The 22,534-nt window shown below is 45.0% G+C and overlaps 1 protein-coding gene across 2 annotated transcripts in view; it reads left to right on the top strand.

Annotated features, from left to right (window-relative positions):
• Positions 1 to 596: 596 nt before the first annotated feature.
• The window catches only part of FAM13C (family with sequence similarity 13 member C), a 126,694-nt gene continuing 104,756 nt past the window's right edge, over positions 597 to 22,534 (top strand). For both annotated transcript variants that reach the window (XM_029059499.2, XM_029059498.2), the window contains exons 1-2: positions 597 to 769; positions 14,735 to 14,933. In XM_029059499.2, coding sequence (XP_028915332.1) covers positions 708 to 769; positions 14,735 to 14,933 — 261 coding nt within the window. In that variant the 5' untranslated portion in view covers positions 597 to 707. The remainder of the gene's footprint in view (positions 770 to 14,734; positions 14,934 to 22,534) is intronic.

The following is a 22,534-nucleotide window of genomic DNA, read 5'->3' as shown; positions in this document are numbered from 1 at the left end:
GCTGAACATAAACCTCATCTGCCCCCCCCACATCCTGTGCGGTCCCACCTAACGGTTCCAGGCCAGATCCGTTGCTAGGTGCCGCTCTGCAGAAGCAGTGTTTGTCGCTCGCCACCTCCTTAGTCAAGAGGGAGGGAGAGAGAAACCCAACCACGACAGCAGCCCTGTGCTCGCTGAGCCGCTCCTAGCTGAAAGATTAATTGTTCGCAACATCCTTTGGGTTTGGCTCGCCGCACAATTTGTGTGAGACTTCTGGAAGTAAAAAATCTCTTGGGAATCTACCTGGGGATAAACAGTTAGTCATTCCTATTTCAAGCCCTGAGTGCGGCTGGCAGATTCAAAAAGCCCCAATTAAATGGGCTCCACAGCACAGCATCCAGCTTTTGTTTGAACGCGGAACAGTCGCCGGCTGCGATTTGACAGCCTGTGGTGGGTAACTTTCAAGACGTGACCCGTTTTGGAGATCTTCTGCTCTGCCCCAGGGGCCCGGGGCGTGTTCAGAGCACTGCCTGATGGACTTTGTGGTCTGTCAATGTTGCAGCCTAATCCCTGAGGGGTGTTCATTATGAGCATGTGCAGATCAGCCCAAGGTACAGTATGTGCATGGAGAGCGAACACAGAGGCTTGCCTTGCAATGCCATGTCTGTGTATGTGTTCTTACTCCCGAGGAGGATTCAGCGAAACGGCTGGCCGGCCTGACTTATCTGATGTTTTCTTGTTTTTGTTTCAGCCTTCAGGATAATTCTTTCAGCAACACCGCCGTAGCAGAGTAAGTGGATATGCTCATAAATCGGCTCCGCGTGCCTTTCCAGGGAAGAGACGGTCGGTTCGGTCCCGGTCCTCTAGTGATATTAGAAGGCATCGTCTCTTTTCACGTATGGATCTTTATGGCCGTGAAGGGGCTGGATGATGGGGCGCAGAAATCCTTACATACTGAAACGTTTAGCAGCGTTGTTGCGACCTGAAAATAACTGAGTGCTGTGTTGGTGGCCGTGCTACTTGTCGTGTTTCTTATTGGAGCTTAAGATTTTTAGATTGATTTTACATATCTGAAGAAAATATGTTTTCTTTGCCATCCTGAGTGTTGATATCCGGGAAGCACATGCTGTATACATTTAATGGAGTTGGGGGATGGAATGAGGGCCGGGCGCGGGGGGGGGGGGGGGGGGGGGCGGCGGGGAGGGGAGAGGCACAGAGGTGTTGGAAATAATTTATGGAACTGCGTGAGAGTGTGTGTGTGTGTGTGTGTGAGAGAGAGAGAGAGAGAAAGTGGTCTATCCTGGCTATTAAGATTCAGCAAAGTAAACTTTTCATCCCCAGTTTCGTCTGGTATCGATTGATCTTAAAACCTGGTTTTTAAAGAAGTAACTCAGCGGGAGGAATCAGAAGGCAGTTTAAGTTTTAAAAAATTGACTTTGACTTGAAGACTACACATTTACTTTTGACATTTTCTTCCAAGGGCAAAAAATGCTTTAATTTCTTTCTTTTCAAATGCCGATATTCCTTGTCAAATATGGTCATTATGCCCGTCTCGGTGAAATGTATCAGTGCTGGGAATGTTCTGAGCCAAACTTTCTCATGTGTTTGGGGTTGTTTTTACAATAGATCTCCAGAAGGGAGAGGAAGTATGATTAGTTGTACTTAGATTCTCTTGAAATTTCTAGAATGGTGAAATAGAAAACCCAAATGGCTGGTGAGTTGTTTGTAAAAGTTGTGAGGAGAAGCTGAATTGGGAGGGAATCCATCCGGCCTGCATTTGACTTGCGCAGTCCCTAATGTTGTCACAGGAATGACTCTGGGTAGGAGTTGCCAAATTCTCAGTTGGAGGTACTATTTGCAGTTCTACCCTGAGGTGGCACAAATAGTATCAAAAATGGAGAGAGAATCAATCTCAAAAATCATGAATTTAAGCGCAGTCACTTTTATGAGGCTGAAGCACAATCAGAAATCTATCTTTGAAGAGAAAATGAACTCACAGGTGACTGGGCAGCAGGAGAGTGTTCATTTCCCAGATCAGTGCATTTTCATGATGTCCTCCTCACCCATGCGGCATTGCCAACGGCCAGGTGCATTCTGGGGCCAGGCTTTGTAATGTAAGCCCTAGAAATGGAAGAAATGGAAATTTTCACTTTCTCAGGAGGAAGCATTAAAGTAGGATTTCTCTTTCTATATCTGTGTGGATGTGCATGTGTGTACATGTATTTGCATAAACAGAAGGGAAAGAAAGGAAGGGAGAGAAAGAGAAAGAGGCCTCAGTGGATTCTTGGTCGCTTAGAATTATGATGCTGCCTTCAGAAATGTGACAGTGATTTAATTTCAAATGCATAAATGCCAATCCGTTTGCATCAGGGCCCAGTTCAAAATCTGAATGCGTAATTAATAATAAAGTGTAGTATGAATAGAGCAAAGCACAGCCCTCAAGAGCGTATTGTTGTTCATTACGGTGGGAATTGAGGAATCTTGTTTTCCGCCTCCCATTGAAATGAAGTGGTCTTTCTTTGGTACTCTGATTTATTTTCTGATTTATGAGCATCAAGCAGAAACTTCTGACCATTGGCTTTAGGGCACTCAATCAGCTCCTTCTCCCCCTACTTATCTTTCCTCCTTTCTCATTCTGCTCCAGCTCACGCACTATCCTCCTCTAGACCATCCTACTCCCTGTGACTTGTCCTAGTCTCTCTGGCCCCAGAATGTACCTGGCCTTTGGGTGAGGAGGACATCATGAAAAAGCACCTGATCTGGGAAATGAACAGTCTTCTGATGCCTTGTCACCTGTGTGTTTTTCTCCTCAAAAATAGATTTATTTGTGTTTCAGCCTCATAAATGTGACTGCACTTAAATTCATGATTTTTGAGATTGATTCCCTCTCCAGTTTTGATAGTATTTGTGCTGCCTCAGGACAGAACTGCAAACAGTACAACCAACTGAGGAGCAAAACCTATTTTCACAAGCCTTCCCTTCTGCCTAGAGCTCCCTCTTACTTCACACCAGGAGACAATTGCTCTCCTCAACTTCAAGGCCCTTTTGAAATCCTACCTCTTCCAGGCAGCCTTTCCAGATACCAAATACATAGAGTACTGGGCTTAGATGAATGCTTAAACTGCTCCACTTTGGATTTTCTTGCATTCTAAGTAATTGAAAAGTGGTAGGAACATTCTTCTTTGACAATCACTGACACCAAAAGGAGAAGATCTGCTAATCAATTCATCAGTTAGTGAGCACCAGGGATAGTGGGTGAAAATATAGGGATAGAGATAATTTACTGCCCCTCCCTGTTCCCCTACCCTCTGAGGGAAATAGTTGAATATTAACAAGGACACAGTCCTTCAGGAAAACACCACAGTAACTTCTCCCACCATGGGAAGGGCTGAATGACTCCAACTAAGCCCTGTTGGGATCACCACATATATTCTTGAAGAAACATTTGAGATGAGGGTATGGAGCAAATCAAGAGAGAATGGAGGTAGTGTAGGAAATGGGCTTTTGGCATAGATGATCTTCTCTTCACCAAGATATCAGCAAAATTGTAAGCTCCTCGAGGACAGGGATCATATTTACTTTATTGTACATTCCCAAGTGCTTGGTACAGAGTTGTGCATAGAGTGAGCCACTTAGTAAGTAGGATTGATTGAAAACACTGTGGACAAGAGGAACTTAATGGAAAAGCCCCCATTGAGAAGAGTCATCCAGAAGGGACATTGCTTTTTAATGTTTAATAGAATTCTGTATCTCCTGAATCAAATGTCTTCCAAATACAAACATTATAGGCCCTGGATTAAAGGGTGTTTCCCACATTTAGCCTCCTCTGCCAAAGTTAAATATGCTACGCCAGTCTAGTAACTTGGTAACGACCATCTGTCAATCTAGAAATCTTAACCCAAATTCTCAGTGACTGCATATTACTAGGAAACCGGAATGCAGAAGGTGGTTTCTGTTGGAGGCAACAGAGAACTTGAAGGAGCTTGTACCTACACAGGACATGCTGACCAACCCAGTTTCACTTCTATCCTCATGCTCAGAGACTGCATCCCTATTTGATTTTGATTCTGAATGTCCACTTTCTTACAATTTGTACTTCAAAAACCATGTTTTTGAAAACCATGTACTTCAAAAACCACGTCGTCTACAATCGCTGCTTAGAATTCCTTAACTCCCATTCTCTCCTGGACCCCCTCCAATCTGGCTTCCGTCCCCTCCACTCTACCAAGACTGCTCTCTCTAAGGTCACCCGTGACCTCCTTCTTGCCAAATCCAATGGCTCCTACTCCATTCTAATCCTCCTTGACCTCTCTGCTGCCTTTGACACTGTTGACCATCCCCTCCTCCTCCATACCTTATCTCACCTTGGCTTCACGGACTCCGTCCTCTCCCGGTTCTCCTCTTACCTCTCTGGCCGGTCATTATCGGTCTCCTTCGCTGGTGCCTCCTCCCCCTCCCATCCTTTAACTGTTGGAGTTCCTCAAGGGTCAGTTCTTGGCCCTCTTCTGTTCTCCATTTATACTCACTCCCTTGGTGAGCTCATTTGCTCTCACGGCTTTGACTACCATCTCTACGCAGATGACACGCAGATCTACAGCTCTGCCCCTGTCCTCTCCCCCTCCCTTCAGGCTCGCATCTCCTCCCGCCTCCAGGATGTCTCCACCTGGATGTCGGCCCACCACCTAAAACTCAACATGAGTGAGACTGAGCTCCTCATCTTCCCTCCCAAACCCAGTCCTCTCCCTGACTTCCCTATCACCGTGGATGGCACGACCATCCTTCCCATCTCTCGGGCCCGCGATCTCGGTGTCATCCTTGACTCGTCTCTCTCGTTCACCCCACTCATCCTATCCGTTACCGAGACCTGCCGGTTTCACCTTTACAATATCACCAAGATCCGCCCTTTCCTCTCCACCCAAACGGCTACCTTACTGCTTCGGGCTCTCGTGATATCCCGGCTAGACTACTGCGTCAGCCTTCTCTCTGATCTCCCTTCCTCCTCTCTCGCCCCACTCCAGTCTATTCTTCACTCCGCTGCCCGGCTCATCTTCCTGCAGAAACGATCTGGACATGTCACTCCCCTTCTTAAACAACTCCAGTGATTGCCTATCAACCTCCGCTCCAAACAAAAACTCCTCACTCTAGGCTTTGAGGCTCTCCATCACCTTGCCCCTTCCTACCTCTCCTCCCTTCTCTCTTTCTACCACCCACCCCGCACGCTCCGCTCCTCCGCCGCCCACCTCCTCGCCGTCCCTCGGTCTCGCCTATCCCGCCGTCGACCCCCGGGCCACGTCCTCCCGCGGTCCTGGAATGCCCTCCCTCCTCACCTCTGCCAAAGTGATTCTCTACCCCTCTTCAAAACCCTACTTAAAACTCACCTCCTCCAAGAGTCCTTCCCAGACTGAGCTCCTCTTTTCCCTCTACTCCCTCTACCACCCCCCCTTCACCTCTCCGCAGCTTAACCCTCTTTTCCCCCCATTTGCCTCTGCTCCTCCCCCTCTCCCTTCCCATCCCCTCGGCACTGTACTCGTCCGCTCAACTGTATATATTTTCATTACCCTATTTATTTTGTTAATGAAATGTACATCGCCTTGATTCTATTTAGTTGCCATTGTTTTTACGAGATGTTCTTCCCCTCGACTCTATTTATTGCCATTGTTCTAGTCTGTCGTCTCCCCCAATTAGACCGTAAGCCCGTCAAATGGCAGGGACTGTCTCTATCTGTTGCCGACTTGTTCATTCCAAGCGCTTAGTACAGTGCTCTGCACATAGTAAGCGCTCAATAAATACTATTGAATGAATGAATGAATGTTGAGGTCCACTGTTAAGCTGTAGGGTTGGCTTACTGATTCTGTGCTTTAGATTGTTCATCTATGGTTTTACTTAGCTAAATGAACTCTTATTGGGCAATAGCTTTATTAGCATTACAAAGTCCCAAATGACCTATTAATGTGAAAGCCTCTAACAGGGTGAAAAGGCATTATATGGAAAGTTAATTGCTGTTTTTCAGAATGAGTTATCAGGCACAAACATATTTAAGCAATAAGTTTTCTATTTTTTCTTCAAATATTAAAGCTGCCAGCAGAAACAGAAGACTTTATGGAGTATGGAGGAGGAGAGAAAGCAAGTGGTGCTTTTATTTCAAGGGAAAAAAAACACATTAATAAGGCAATTCTAATAGGTTGCCATGGCTGATCCTGGGGATACCACAGGTGTGACAAACTGGAAGTCACAGTTTCGAGGTGGATCTTCCAAAGCATAGGAAATTGTGGTACTTTTAAGCAGATATTATGTGCTAGGCACTGTGTTCAATCTTGGGGTGGGTACAAGATAGATTAGTAATAATAATTGTGGTCATTAAGCAATTATTAATTCATGATGGTATTAAGCGCTTACTATGTGCCAAGCTCTGTTCTAAGCGCTGGGGTAAATACACGGTAATTAGGTTGTCCCACGTGGGGCTCACAGTCTTAATCCCCATTTTACAGATGAGGTAACTGGGCAAGTTACTTAATTTCTCTATACCTCAAAGTCACACAGCTGATAAGTGATAGAGCAGGGATTAGAACCCATGACTTCTGACTCCCAAGCCCATGCTCTACCCACTAAGCCAAGCTGCTTCTCTATTACTATGTCAGGCACTGTACTAAGCACGTGGGTGGATACAAGCAAATCAGGCTGGACACAGTCTTGGGGTTCATATTCTTATTCCTCATGTTACCGAGGAGGTAAATGAGGCACAGAGAAGGGAAGTGCCTTGCCCAAGGTCTCACAATAATAATAATAATAATGTCGGTATTTGTTGAGTGCTTACTATGTGCCGAGCACTGTTCTAAGCGCTTGGGTAGACACAGGGGAATCAGGTTGTCCCACGTGGGGCTCACAGTCTTAATCCTCATTTTACAGATGAGGTAACTGAGGCACCGAGCAGTTAAGTGACTTGCCCAAAGTCACACAGCTGACAAGTGGCCGAGCCGGGGTTCGAACCCATGACCTCTGACTCCAAAGCCCGTGCTCTTTCCACTGAGCCACGCAGCTTCTCACAACAGACAAGTGGTGGAGCCAGGATTAGAAGGCATGACCCTCTGACTCTCAGGCCCATCCTCTATCCGCGCTGCTTCCCCTGTAGTCCCTGTGTCTTGTGGGGCTCACAGTCCAGGTGCAAATTGCCAAAGTACTTTTAATTGGATTACAGATTACAAGCCTCTATCTGATCCTCCCCACCCCGGTTGAAGGTGTTGATTTATGACCTGCAAATTAGCCACACATTCTGGTTCCTGCAGACAGGATATGATTGATTAAAACATCTGCCACTCACACCAAATAACATCTGCCACTCACACACAATTTTTCTCTCCCATTGCTGCTAGTCATTACAACCGGAGGAAAGAAACTTCAGAAGAGAGTTGTTTATCTGCTATAGAACACCTCGGTGATTCTCACAGTGCTGCCTCGTGGCTCTTCAGGGGTTGAGGGGGGTGGCAACTGACCCCATGAGCCTCACAGAATCCCACAAGTCTCACAGTACTGCCTTCCTGGGAGGTCGGGGAGGGTTTGTCCCCATGAACCTCACACAACCCTGCTAGCTTCACAGTTGTGTGTCCGGCTCCTCAGGGAGGTGTGTGTGTCTGTTCCCACTGCCCAGAGCAATCCCCTTTTATAACCCCTGGTCCCCATGGTCGTTGCTTCTCCAAAGGAGAGAGGACATTCAGTGAGGCCTTGAAAGTATCATGCCAGCACCACTCTTCCTCTAGAGGACAGAGAGGAGGTGGAGGGTTTAGTATCAGTGAAGAGAGAGGCCAGAGGGAGAGGTGGCTTACCAGAACATCCCAACAGGCCTCTTCTTTGACTCAACCCCCGTCCCCCTTTTTTTAATGGCATTTTTAAGCGCTTACGATGAGCCAGGCATTCTACTAAAAGCTGAAGACAATCAGGTTGGACACAGTCCATGTCCCACATGGGGCTCACAGTCTTAATCCCTGTTTTATAGATGAGGCAAGCGAGGCCCCGAGAAGGGATGTGACCTGCCCAGGGTCACACAGCAGACAAGTGGTGGAGCTGGGAGGTCCTTCTGACTCCCAGGCCCATGCTCTATCCATTAGGCACTGCTGCTTCTAGTTAGGTTGGCAACTACCCCTTAAACACCCGAGGCAGTGGTGAGAGTGGTGGTCATAGTTCCAAATGACAGCACAACACAGTATCAGGATCTGTGTATGAAGATCAAACCGGAAGGTCATGGGTTCTAATCCTGACTCTGCCACTTGTCTGCTGTGTGACCTTGGGCAAGTCACTTCACTTCTCCTGGCTCAGTGGAAAGAGCCCGGGCTTAGGATTCAGCCCATGGTCATGGGTTCTAATTCAGGCTCTGCCACCTGTCTGTTGTGTGACTTTGGGTAAGTCACTTAACTTCTCGGTGCCTCAGTTACCTCATCTGTAAAATGGGGATTAAGAGTGTAAACCTCATGTGGGACAACCTGATTACCCTGTATCTACCCCAGTGCTTAGAACAGTGCTTGGCACATAGTAAATGCTTAACAAATACCAGCATTATTATTATTATTCTCTGAATCTCGGTTATCTCATCTGTAAAATGGGGATTGAGACTGGGAGCCCTACATGGCTGAATGCTTAAGTGAAGAGCGTGGGCTTGGGAGTCAGAGGTCATGGGTTTAAATCCCGGCTCTGCCACTTGTCAGCTGTGTGACTGTGGGCAAGTCACTTCACTTCTCAGTGCCTCAGCTTCCTCATCTGTAAAATGGGGATTAAAACTGTGAGCCTCACAAGGGACAAGCTGATTACCCTGTATCTACCCCAGCGCTTAGAACAGTGCTCTGCACATAGTAAGCGCTTAATAAATACCAACATTATTATTATTACAGGAGACAGGCACTGCGTCCAATCCATTTTGCTTGTGGGAGAACAAACCAGTACAGTGCCAGGCACATAGTGCTTATCAAATACCATAATTATTATAATGAATTATTATTATTATCTTCAAGTAGGCTCTCATTTTAACTAGGTGACTTGGCCCAGAACACATGGTTTCTTAACCTTAATACAAAAAAAAAATTCAAACTCACCTTAATGCTTTAGTAAGTCCACAGTGAGATTTTAGAGCTTGGATCTTGACATTAATAACTGGCCATGGACCCAGACCCTGCCAACTAAATTTCACAACATTATAGAACACCAGAAGGTCTAGGATTAGTCACAAATACACTGCTTCCGCCCTGGGTAGACTCAAATAGCGATCTCAGCCATCTTTGCAACTAGCCCCTTAACAAAGCCAAGTAAGAGTAGCGTTCTCTGCCTGGCAAACAGTACAGGCTGATGGTTTCATTAATATACCCCATTCCATCCCCCGTTTTCTGGAGAATAAGTTGGTCATTCATTGATAAGTGAGCATGGTTCCTCTGTGACCAGTTTTCTCCTTCTGTGATGTGGGATGCAAGCAAGTTTGCTTCCTCTTCATTCTAGTTTTCCTGATATCTAAGCTATGAAGATGAATAGGTTAATAGCATTGGTAAAATCCATTTTCAGTGCTTTTGAAACAACCAGTTTATAGAAGCAAACTCGTGTGCTATTTGGGGATGTACAACATTATGGCCTAGTGGAAAGATCAGAGGACTGGGAATCAGTAGACCTGGGTTCTTCTACTTGCCTTCTGTGTGATCTTGGACAATTCTCTTGACTTCTCTGACTCACTTTCCTCTATAAAGTGGAGATTAACACATGTTTCTCTTTCCTTTACACACCGAGGCCCCTGTGGGACCAGGACTGTGTCCAATATGATTTTATATCAACACCAGTGCTGAGCACAATGCTTTTTACATAGCAAGTGCTTAACAAATACCACAGATTATTATTATTGCTATCACTCCCCTGATCAAAAGGAGCATTGCAAAACTGGAAAGAACTTGAGTATTTTTTTTTTTAACATTTTTCGTTGGAGAAAGCTTCTAGAATGATGTGTCAGAATGAGGCCTTTGAAAAGTTGGCTCTTGGATGAAACTCATGTCTGCTAAACTCTTAAAGATAGGTGGCACTTTGGGGAATAAGCTGTTTTCAAGTGGATGAACGCACATAAAGTAAGCTCTTGTAGTTTTAGCAAGCAAGTCTTCCCACTTTGGGTTTCCCTTGTTACAGTGGCTCACATGATAGTTTATATCAGTAAAAAAAGATGACTTTAGGGTGAACTGAGTGGATTCTTGAGGGGTCTCTGTTCTTGAAAATTGTACAGTTCCGTTCTGTCTAATAAGAATAGCTGTGCTATTTGTTAAGCACTTAATATGTACCAAGGACTGTACTAAGCACTGGGATAGATGCAGGAAATCAGGTTGGACAGGTCTTTCCCATAAGCTTACTCAGATGGCCAGGGGGAACAGGCTTTGCTAGCTAGATGAGTTTAAAGACTGTGAGCCCATCGTTGGGCAGGGATTGCCTCTATCGGTTGCTTAATTGTACATTCCAAGCGCTTAGTACAGTGCTCTGCACATAGTAAGCACTCAGTAAATACTATTGAATGAATGAATAAGATCTTCTTTGTGGTCAGGTTGTTTACTTCATTTATAATGGGTCCCCAAATGAAAATTAGATTTTTTGCAGTCTGTTAATACCATTTATTGATGATGATGATGATGTTGGTATTTGTTAAGCGCTTACTATGTGCCGAGCACTGTTCTAAGCGCTGGGGTAGACATAGGGGAATCAGGTTGTCCCACGTGGGGCTCACAGTCTTAATCCCCATTTTACAGATGAGGGAACTGAGGCCCAGAGAAGTTAAGTGACTTGCCCACAGTCACACAGCCGACAAGTGGCAGAGCTGGGATTCGAACTCATGAGCCCTGACTCCAAAGCCCATGCTCTTTCCACTGAGCCACGCTGCTTCTCTGAGCAGCGTTTATTGAGCAGCATTTATTGAGCAGAGCATTGTACTAAATACTTGAGAAACTACAACAGAGTTAGGAGACAGGATCCCAGCTTCGAGGAGTTTACAATCTAGTGGAGCAGATGGACACAAATTTAGGAGGGGAGGAAGGAGAAGGGAAAGGTGGCTATGCAGATGAGTAAGTGCTTAAAAGGCAAAGTATGTAATCTGATAGGCCCAGAGGCATTTCAAGTGGTGCAAGAGTATTGTCCCACTGATGATGATAATTATGGTATTTGTTAAGCATTTACTATGTGCCAGGCACTGTTCTAAGTGCTGGAGTAGGTAAAGGCTAAACAGGTTGTCCCACACGGGATTCACACTTTTAATCCCCATTTTCCAGATGAGAAAACTGAGGCACAGAGAAGTTAAGTGACTTCATCAAGGTCACACAGCAGACAAGTGGCAGAGGTGGGATTAGAACCCCCGTCCTCTGACTCCCAAGCCTGTGCTCTTTCCACTAAGCTATGCTGCTTTTCTATAAGTAGGGGGGGTATGACATGGGGAGAAGGAAAATGAACTGGGGAAGGTCTCTTGGATGAGCTGGGGTTTCATGATGGCCTTGAAGATGGGGCGATCTGTGGTCCAGTGGATCTGAACAGGGAGGAAGTTTCAGGCAGGAGGTAGGGTGTGAGTTGGAGATCAGAAGTGAGAGATTTGAGAATGAGGATCCATCAGTGATACTTATTGAGTGCTTACTGTGTGCAGAGCACTGTACTAAGTGCTTGGGAGAGTATACTACAATAGAGCTGCTAGACAGGTTTACTGCCCTCAACATACTTACAGCTTAGAGGTGTAGGAACCAAGAGAAGGTGATCTGAGGAGGAATAGAGAATGTGAGCTGTGTGAAATAGTAGGGGAAAAGCGGAGAGGTGATGGAGTTCTTCACAACCAATTGTTAGAAGTTATAGTTTGGTGTGGGGAAACCAATATGTAACAAGTGAAGGGTTTTTGAAAAGTTGGGAGGTGTGTGCAGAAAGATGTTTTAGGAAATAATTATCAGGTTGACTAAGTCAAGCCGGAAGGGCAGATACAAGGATGAGGGACCAGGTCAGGAGGAATGCTGAGAAGGGAAAACGGGGCTGGCATTTCATTTTGGGGAGACCTGAAGCTTACTCCTATGTAGGGAGCAAGGTGTTTTTTAGTCTCAGATTGGATAGGGGAGAGATTGTCATTGTTGTTGCAGTTATAGTGATGCCCACATTACCTCAATCATCTCTGTTTGGTGGTCTCAGGCGTGATCTCTCTAAAAATCTCCCTAAAATATCTCCTGCTCCTCTCCAGTCCTTCCCTCTTCCTGCCCCTTCTTCTACTCTCCCATCTTTCCCAACAATATCTCAAGAAGAGATCTCCTGCCTCCTCTCAAAATTCACCCCCTCGCTTCCCACGCAGCACCTGTGCCTCCCTTCTTCCCTTCCAGACCACTATCTTCAAATGTTCACTCTTCAATGGATTTATCTCTACTTCTTTCAAATACGCTCCTTTCTCCCCATCCTAAAAAAACAAAAAAACGAAAACCCTCCCTTGGTCCCACGACTCCCTCCAATAATCCCCCCATTCCATCCTACCATTCCTCTCCAAATTCTTTAAGCGAGTTTTCTACCTCACTGTCTACTTCCTCTCCTCCAATTCTCTCCTTGGCCCCTCTAATCTGGTTTCTGACCCCTTCACTTTACAGAAATTTCTCTCTCAAAGATCTTCAGTGTCCTCCTTCTTATCAAGTCTCACAGCTTCTATTCCATCCTTATCCTCCTTGGCCGCTCAGCTGCCTTCAACACAGTGATCACCTCCTTCTCCTGGAAACATTATCCAACCTCAGCTTCACTGACACTCTCCTCTCCTATTCTATTTCTCGATCAGCTCCTTATCATTCTCTTTCATGGGTTCCTCATTTGCCTTCCACCCCTTGAGGCTCAGTTCTGGGTTCCCTTCTATTCTCCATCTACACCCACTTCCTTGGAAAGCTTATTCACTCCCATGGCTTCAATTACCATCTCTATGAGGATCATTCCCAAATCTATCTATTCAGCCTTGATCTCTCTCCTCTGCAATCTCGTATTTCCTCCCTCCTTCAGGACATCTCTTCTTGGATGTGCCAAGGACACCTCAAATTTAACATATCCAAAACAGAACTGCTTATGTTCTCCTTGAATTTCCCATCGCTGTAGACAGCACCACCATCCTCCCTGTCTCTCAAACCCATAATCTTGACATTATCCTTGACTCATCTCTTTCATTCAACCCATATATGCGATCTGTCACCAAATCCTGTCAGTTCAACTTTCACAACATCACTAAAATCCACGCTTTCCTCTCCATCCTTATTGCTACCACGTTAATTCAAGCATTTATCCTGTCCTGCCTTGATTATTGCATCAGCCTTCTTCATGACTCTCCCAACTCCAGACCATACTTCACTTTGCTGCCTGGATTATTTTTCTATAAAGCCATTCAGTCTATGTTTCCCTACCCCTCAAGAGCCCCCACTGGATGTCCATCCACCTTCACATCAAACAGGAGCTTCTTATCGTCACGTTAAAGCACTCAATCACCTCGCCCCCTCCTACCTTACCTCACCCCTCTCCTACTACAACCCAGCCCACACACTTCACTCCTCTAATGCCAACCTACTCACCGTACCTTAATCTTGTCTCTCTCACCACCGATCTCTCGCCCAAGTCCCGCCTCTGTCCTGGAATGTTCTCCCTCTTCACATCCAGCAGATGATCACTCTCCCCGCCTTCAAAGGGCACATCTCCTCCAAGCAACCTTTCCTGACTAAGCCCTCATTTCATCTCCCACTCCCTTCTGCATTGCCCTTGCACTTGGATTTCCATCCTTAATTCACTACTCCCTCAACCCCATAGCATTTAGGTACATATTCGTTGTTTATATTAATATATACCTACTTCTGGAGACAGGAAGCTCATTTTCGGCAGGGAATGTATCTTCCAGCTCTTTTATATTGTACTTTCCTGAGTGCTTAGTACAGTGCTCTGTAAACAGTAAGGGGTCAATAAATTGGATTGACTGATTGGTTAGAACAGGCTGGAAGCAGGTATTTTTGCCAAGGGAGAAGAGGGTCAGCGTGGCTTAGTGAATAGAGCAAGGACCTGGGAGTCAGAAGTATGAGTTCTAATTTGGCTTTGCCACATGTCTGCTGTGTGACCTTGGGCAAATCACTTCACTTCTCTGTGCTTCACTTACTCCTATCCCCATTTTGCAGATGAAGTATGAGCCCCGAGTGGGACAGGGACTGTGTTCACCCTCATCAATTTGTATTTATCCCAGTGCTTAGAATAGTTCTTGGCATATAGTAAGCACTTAACGCATACTGTAACTATTAATTGTAATAATAATTATTATTATTAGGAGCAAAGGGAGTTGGGCATCTTGGAATTGGTCCACATTTACTGCATTTTTTATAACTTCTCTGTCTTCCACTGGAATGTCACCTTGGTTTCTAATGGACTGTGCTTCTATTGAGCAGGGATTATGTCTGATAACAGGATATCTATGCCCAGCCCTGTACCCAGGGGGCATTTAATAAAGTATGCCTATTCATTTACATGCTCAGAGAAAAATGAAGGCCAGGATCCCCTTTGCGTTAGCCTATCAGTGAACATATTCCCAGGTGTTTTACATTTATTTACTTCCCAGTTGTTTTACATTTATTTACTTTCAATTTACTGAATTGTATTTTCCAAGTCTGAATCGTACTTTCCAAGCACTTAGTACAGTGCTCCGCACACAATAAGCACTCAATGAATATGAATGAATGAATTTAGTCTTTTGTGTGTTTTCTTAATTGTGTGCTTCTAATTTTAGAGATGAAAACAATAAGGAGAATTATCCCGACACCATCACCCTCTTAGAGGAGAGTCAACTGCCCCTTCGAGAAAACCAGCAGCAAGTAACTCAGACCGTGCTAGATGGTGCTATACAGCCTGGAATGGGCAATTTTAAGTCCAGGAAGCCCAAGACGATCATTAAAGGGGAGAACGGGAGGAACCAAGCGGAGAACCAGGTACGGAACTTGGCTTTGGAATGAGCACTCTTAAGAGCTTTGCATTTTGTTCTGCGTTGTCAACGGAAACAGCTCAACACTGGGAATCAGGAGACCCGGGTTCTGTTCCTGACTCTTCCATTTGCCTGCTGTGTAACCTTGGGCGAGTCACTTTATTTTTTCTGCACCTCAGTTCCTTCTTCTGTGAAATGGAAATAAAATGTCCAATCTCCCTCTAGACTCACCGTGGTCAGGGACTGTGTCTGCCAACTCTGTTGAATTGTACTCTCCCAAGTGCTTAGTTCAATGCTCCGCACATGGTAAGTGCTCGACAAATACCACTGATGATGATCTCCCTCCCTCCCTTGTGGGACAAGGATTGGATCTGATCTGAGTGTCTTGTATCAGTCAATAGTATTTATTGATACTTGAGAAAAGTGGCAGACGATCTGGGCTAGTCAGGAAAGAGCTAGCCCTCTGCTATACAGCTCACCAAATACATTTGAAAGCAATATGGTCTAATGGAAAGAGTACAGTCCTGGGAGTCAGAAGGACCTGGATTCTAGTCCTGGCTTTACCAGCTGCCCGCTGTGTGACCTTGGTCAAGTCATTGTTTTCTGTGCCTCAGTTTCCTCAGCTATAAAATGGGGATTCACTACCCACTCTCCCCACCCTCTTAGACTGTGAGCCCTATATGGAACAGAGGATGTGTCCAATCTGATTTTCTTGTATCTATCCCAGGCTTAGAACAATGCTTGGCACAAAGTATCCCGACTCTGCCCCTTGTCAGCTGTGTGATTGTGGGAAAGTCACTTCACTTCTCTGTGCCTCAGTTCCCTCATCGGTGAAATGGGGATGAAGACCGTGACCCTCACGGGGGTCAACCTCATTCCCCTGTATCTACCCCAGGACTTATTACAGTGCTCTGCACGTAGTAAGCGCTTAACAAATACCAACATTATTATTGTTATTATTATAGTTATTATTATTATTTAGACAGGGTTTTCTACACTAAGCTAGGACAGAAAGGTTCAGGACAGACTATAATTGAAAAGTGTTCTTGTCCAGCTTCTTCCAGGCTTGATGGTCCCAGCCTGGTTCAACAAATACTGGATGAGGATCTAAAGCTTCTTGTGAACAGAATTTGAACAAAACATGAGGGGATTATTTAAAACTGGGTGAGACCCTAAACACTCTCTCTTATGTTTCCAAATTCTGGTTTTTCCCTACTTCCTAGGAGGGTTAATTCATTTCTCAGTGTTACAGTAAGGGTTTGGGTATCCTTCCAGATGGGTTGCACTCTTAAACTCAGGGTAAACTTTCATTACGATCCTTGTTTGGTGCTCATTAAGTAACAGGACCATCTCTCTACCAAACCTATGTTCCCTTCAGCAGGTGACTGGATCTTTGCTCCTGCAGTGTCATGGAAGAATGAGCCACGAGAAAAATATACTAAGGCATACCTGACCATTCCATTCTGAGGATCTGTGGCCTGACTCTGTTTAAAGGAGCCCCTGGAGACTGAGTTCTAAACTGACTTTGTGGACCAATTTAGCTAGAAGAGTCCAGAATTTATTTTTTATTATGTCCTAGGCAATTGTAGAAAAGTCTGAGAATGTTCTATATTTGGGGCTGCCCTGGTTGATGAGCTGTATGGCCTAGTGGAAAAAGCACGGGCTTTGGAGTCAGAGGTCATGAGTTCAAATCCCAGCTCTGCCACTTGTCAGCTGTGTGACTGTGAGCAAGTCACTTAACTTCTCTGTGCCTCAGTTACCTCATCTGTAAAATGGGGATTAAGACTGTGAGCCCCACGTGGGACCACCTGATTCCCCTGTGTCTACCCCAGCGCTTAGAACAGTGCTCTGCACATAGTAAGCGCTTAACAAATACCAACATTAGTATTATTAGTGGAAAGATCCTGGGCCTGGGAATCAAAAAACCTAGGTTCTAATCCCGGCTCTGCCTCTTGTCTGCTGTGTGACCTTGGGCAAATTAGTTAACTTCTTTGTGCCTCAGTTACCCCATGTGTAAAATGGGGATTAAGACTGTGATCCTTATGTGGGACAGGGGCCCTGTCCAACGTAGATGTTCTAGCTACTCCAGAGTTTAGGACAGTGCCTGGCCCATAGTAGGCACTTAAATACCATTAAAAAACAAAACCAAGAGAAAAGCCAAACCAAAATACAGTTATAAGTAAACGAGTCAGCCCACCTTATACTAACAAATACATTCTCCCTTTCCTGTTCCCCGCCCTCCCCTCCCCCCCCCCCCCCGACAGACACAAGCACACAACACCTCTCCAACAACTGCTCTTGTTCACTGCAAAACTTAAACTCTCATTTCCACTAGGAATTATGCTGAATGTGATCTGCCACAGCATGTTGTTTTCATTACATATTTTAGCTTAGAACGTGTTGGCAGAATGAGGGAATGTTCTTCTGATGATGTTTCCAGATAGAACATGATGCTATGTCAGCAAAAAATGGTCGTGTGTGTGCTCCTGCTGTTGGAAAGGCGTAAGTACTTCCACGTGATTTCGCCATAATGTGAGGTACTTCAATCCCAACTCCCGTGTTAGAGGAGAACTTACTGCATTTAAATCAACTCTCACAGCATTCTGAGGCTTGAAATACAGCTACCCCAGAATGCTGGAGAAGTCTAATACTCTCTTGTTTACTCCTAAATTACTGAAAGGGCAGGGAGCAGAATGCAAGGTTAGGATGGGGTCTCAGTGGTCCAGTTTCAATTCAAACTGTTCAATCAGTCTTACCTAGATAATAATAATAGTAATTATGGTATTTAAGTGCTTCCTGTGTGCCAAGCACTGTTCTAAGCACTGGGGCAGATACAGGGTAATCAGGTTGTCCCACGTGGGGCTCACACTTTTAATCCTCTTTTTACAGAGGTGGTAACTGAGGCACAGAGAAGTTAAGTGATTTGCCCGAGGTCACAGAACAGACATGTAGCAGAGCTGGTACTAGAACCCATGTCCTTGGATTCCCAAGCCCATGCTCTCTTCACTAAACCACGCTGGATCCACATCATTCTCAACCCAAAGGATTCCAGGGAAGTGAAGTCAGTCCTAGACCTGAGGATTCGGGATTTTCCAAGGCCAGAGAGAGAGAGAGAGAGAGCTCTAGGGTGAATGATTTAAATTTTTTTTAATGATATAAGCTCATTATGGGCAGGGAATGTGTCTTAATTATCTTGCATTGTACTCTCCCAAGCAATTACAGTAGTGCTCTGCACATAGTAATTGCTCAATAAGCGGCATTGATTGATTTGCTAAGCTCTTACTGTGTGCCAGGTTCTGTACTAAAAGGTGGAGTGGATACAACCTGATCAGTTTTGACACAGTCCATGTTCCACATGGGGCTCACAGTCTTAATCCCCATTTTATAATTGAGTAAAATGAGATTCAGAGAAGTTGTGAAATGCCAAAGGACACACAGTAGATATATAGCAGAACAGGGATTAGAACCCAGGACTTCTGACTCCCAGGCCCATGCTCTTTCCACGAGGCCATGCTGCTTCTCACTCTTCTCCTTTCTTTCTTTCTTTCCCTTGTCTTCCCACAATCTGGAGTCGCACAAACTACAGCGTCAAGGGATTGCAGAAAGTGGTTCATGAGGGATAATATCGTAGGCCACTGTGGTCCAGTGGAGAGATTTCAACAGGGACTGATTTTTTCACTTGCTGAATTCTCTGATGGGGTGAAGTTACAGTTTTGACGAGCTCCTCTTGGTACTCAAGACATACAAGTTCAGTGGGGTTTTTTTTTAATGATATTTAAGCACTTACTATATGCCAGGCACTACTGGAAAGACCCCGGGCTTGGGAGTCAGAGGTCATGGGTTCCAATCCCGGCTCCACAGCTTGTCAGCTGTGTGACTTTGGGCAAGTCATTTCACTTCTCTGGGCCCCAGTTCCCTCATCTGTAAAATGGGGATGAAGACTGTGAGCCCCACGTGGGACAACCTGATCACCTTGTATCCCCCCGGCACTTAGAACAGTGCTTTGCACATAGTAAGCGCTTAACAGATACCATCATTATTATTATTCAATAGTATTTATTCATTCAATAGTATTTATTGAGGGCTTACTATGTGCAGAGCACTGTACTAAGCGCTTGGAATGAACAAGTCGGCAACAGACTATTAAGCACCGGGGTAGATACAACCAAATCAGGTTGGACCCAGTCCTAGTCCCACATGGGGCTCACAGTCTTAATCCCCATTTTACAGATGAGGGAACTGAGGCGGGAGTAGTAAAGTGATGTGTCCAAGGTCACATAGCAGACAAATGGAGGACTCAGGATACCTTCTGACTCTCAAGCCTGTGGTCTATCCATCAGACAACAGTGCTTATTTTAAGAAAGTTCCTTTCCTAAAAGGAGTTGAGAATTTTGCAGGTGTTGTCTCTTTCTTCTTCTGGACTATCTTAACTAATTTGAATCAAGTTTCATAGTTCCAGGTAGGGTGATGGGATGATTTATCCAGGGCCCTCCTAAATTAGGGGTGGGTCTGGAAATAGGAATCCAGGCTAGGGCTCAGTCCATTCCCCGTCACTGCCAACCCGTGCTTTCTGTCAAGCTCCTCCTCTAGACTGTAAACTCCTTGTCAACAGGGAAAGTATCTACCAATTCTATTACACTTTCCCAAGTTCTCCTCACACAGTAAGTGCTTAATAAATACCATTGATTTAAAGAAAATAGTTTATTGCTTTGTAGTAGAGTGCATGGCTAAGCAAAGATTTTCTACCGAGAAAAGAAGCCGTGTGACTCAGTGAGAAGAGCCCGGGCTTGGGAGTCAAAGGTCATGGGTTCGAATCCCGCCTTTACCACTTGTCAGCTGTGTGACTGTGGGCAAGTCAGTTAACTTCTCTTTGCCTCAGTTCCCTCATCTGTAAAATGGGGATTAAGACTGTGAACCTCACGTGGGACAACCTGATTAGCCTGTATCTACTCCAGCGCTTAGAACAGTGCTCGGCACATAGTAAGCGCTTAACAAATACCAACATTATCATTATTATTATTATTGAGTGAACTACTCTGAACACACTGTTAGAATGCCACATCTGCTTCACATGTGTGAAGAGCAGTACTTTACATGTGTTGAAGTTTAGTGGCAGTGATGACTGTATTCCATATGTCCAAGTGACCAGAACCCTACCCAGAAAAGGGCAGGAATAGGAACTGGCTGAGTGAACGTGACTGGCGTAGGTCTTGACGATTGGATCACTTGGAGTAAATATAGCAGTGTGGCCTTTTGGACAGAACACGGGCCTGGGTGTCAGAGGACCTGAGTTCTAATCCCATTTCTGCGTCTTACTTGTTGTGCCACCTTGGGAAGTTACTTAACTTCTCTGTGCCTCGGTTACCTCATTTACTCCCTCCTACTTAGACTGTGAGCTCCAGGTGGTACTTGATTATTGAATATCTACCCCATTGCCTAATACAATGCTTGGCACATGGAAGTGCTGAGTAAAAACCATTATTATTACTATCATAATTGTTATTTCAATAACAGCATGGGAAGCGGAATGATATAGTGGATAGAGCACAGGCTTGGGAGTCAGAAGGTCATGAGTTCCAGTCCCAGCTCCGCCACTTGTCTGCTGTGTGACCTTGGGCAAGTCACTTCACCTCTGCAGGCCTCAGTTCCCTCGACTGTAAAATGGGAATTGAGACCGTTTAGTACAATGCTCTGCATACAGTTAGCACTTAATAAATAGGATTGAATGAATGGATGACTGTGAGCCCCACGTGGGACAGGTTCTGTGTCCAATCTGATTTGCTTCTCTCCACCCTAGCGCTTAGTACAGTGCCTGGCACATAGTAAATGGTTAAACAAATGCCATAATTTTTATTGTTATTTCTATTTTAGGATTCAAATCAAATGGACCTAGCATAAATCGATGACAGAGGAAAGAACTGACAAACAGCATTGGGTTTGGACAACTGGGCCACTCTATTGTCGTTCAGATCTGGATGATATCATCTCCTTCTTTGACCCTTAGTGACAGATCAATGCAGTACTTCAGAGGGAACTATAAAGGCATTGCGTTCAAAGCATATGGATTTACTGGCTGCAGAACATGGGGAGAAAGAAAGTTCTGGAGCGGTACTAAGAGGGGAAAGTTGATCTGGAGCTATGCCTTGGAAGAGTTGAGGCATTTGAGAGTTTAAAAACAGGCCCAACCCTTGGCTAGGGGAAACCCACTTCTAACAATAATAATTGTGGTATTTGATAAATGTTTACTACATTCCTAGAATCTAGAGTTACAAGTAAGTTATAATTTGCTTGGAGAAGCAGCATAGTGTAGTGGAAAGATCATGGGCCTGGGAGTCAGAAGGACCTGGGTTCTAATTCCATCTCCACCACTTATGCTGTGTGACCTTGGGCAAGTTACCTAATGTTTCTGTGCCTCAGTTACTTCATCTGGAAAATGGGGATGAAGACTGTGAATGCTATGTGGGACAGGAACTGTGTCCAACCCGATTATCTTGTATCTACCCCACTGCTTATTACAATGCCTGGCCCAAAGTAAGACTTAACAAATAAAAAATTAGGCACAGAATCAAAAAGACTAAGAGAGGTGTGGAAATAGAACAGAGAGAGAAAGAACAGGCAGAGACAGGCAGACATAAAGAATGGTGGTGGTATTTGTTAAGCGCTTCCTATGTGCAAAGCACTGTTCTAAGTGCTGGGGGGATACAAGGTGATTAGGTTGTCCCACGTGGGGCTCACAGTTTTAATCCCCATTTTACAGATGAGGTAACTGAGGCACAGAGAAGTTAAGTGACTTGCCCAAAGTCGCACAGCTGGCAAGCAGCGGAGCGGGGATTAGAACCCATGAACTTTGACTCCCAAGCCCGGACTCTTTTCACTGAGCCATGCTGCTTCTAAAGAAGTTCCATCTTTGTTAACGCCATCATCATGGCCATCGTAGAAGCCTACAGCCAGTGTCAATTAAAAAAAATAAAATAAAGGAAAACTTCCTAGAGTAGAGTGAGACTTCAAGAGGACTTTGAAGCTGGGGAGAACTGTGGTCTGGAGGATAAGTGGAGGAAGTTTCAGGCTTGGGAAGAGGCATGAGCAAGAGGCGGAAGGCAGTAGTGTTGAAAATAAGCAAGAGTGAGTTCAGAATTGGAAGAGGGAGGAATATGAGCTGGAGACGAGCAGATGAAGAAGCCAGATTTATAAGAAGGAGAATGGTGAATGAGAGCCTCTAAGGTGGTGGTCAGGGGTTTCTGCTTGATTCAGTGGAAAATAGAGTGGCTAATGAGAGGTAGAAAGGCATATACTGAATGACATTTTTAGAAGGATGATCTGGGCAGCAGACAGCAACGTAGACAAAAGTTGAAGGCAGGGAGACCAGTGAAGAAATGGAATCTATCTGGGAGATAAGAGCTTAAACCAGGAGTGTGTTTGGATAGATCTCGTGGAGGAAAAACCCACTCTAACCCCTCCCAGTTGCTCCTTGATTTTTCCTCCTTTTTCCCCTTTCTAGCAGGACTGAAAATGAGAGTTAAAGGACAGCAAGGAGCTGAAATTGACACTGACTGTGGGCTTCTAAAAAAAAATTGTGGTATTTGTTAAGCACTTACTATGTGCAAAGCG

The sequence above is a fragment of the Ornithorhynchus anatinus genome, chromosome 3 (genome assembly GCF_004115215.2).
Source record: "Ornithorhynchus anatinus isolate Pmale09 chromosome 3, mOrnAna1.pri.v4, whole genome shotgun sequence".
NCBI lineage: Eukaryota > Metazoa > Chordata > Mammalia > Monotremata > Ornithorhynchidae > Ornithorhynchus > Ornithorhynchus anatinus.
Note: the sequence above shows the minus strand (reverse complement) of the source record. Positions and strands in the feature narration are given on the sequence as shown.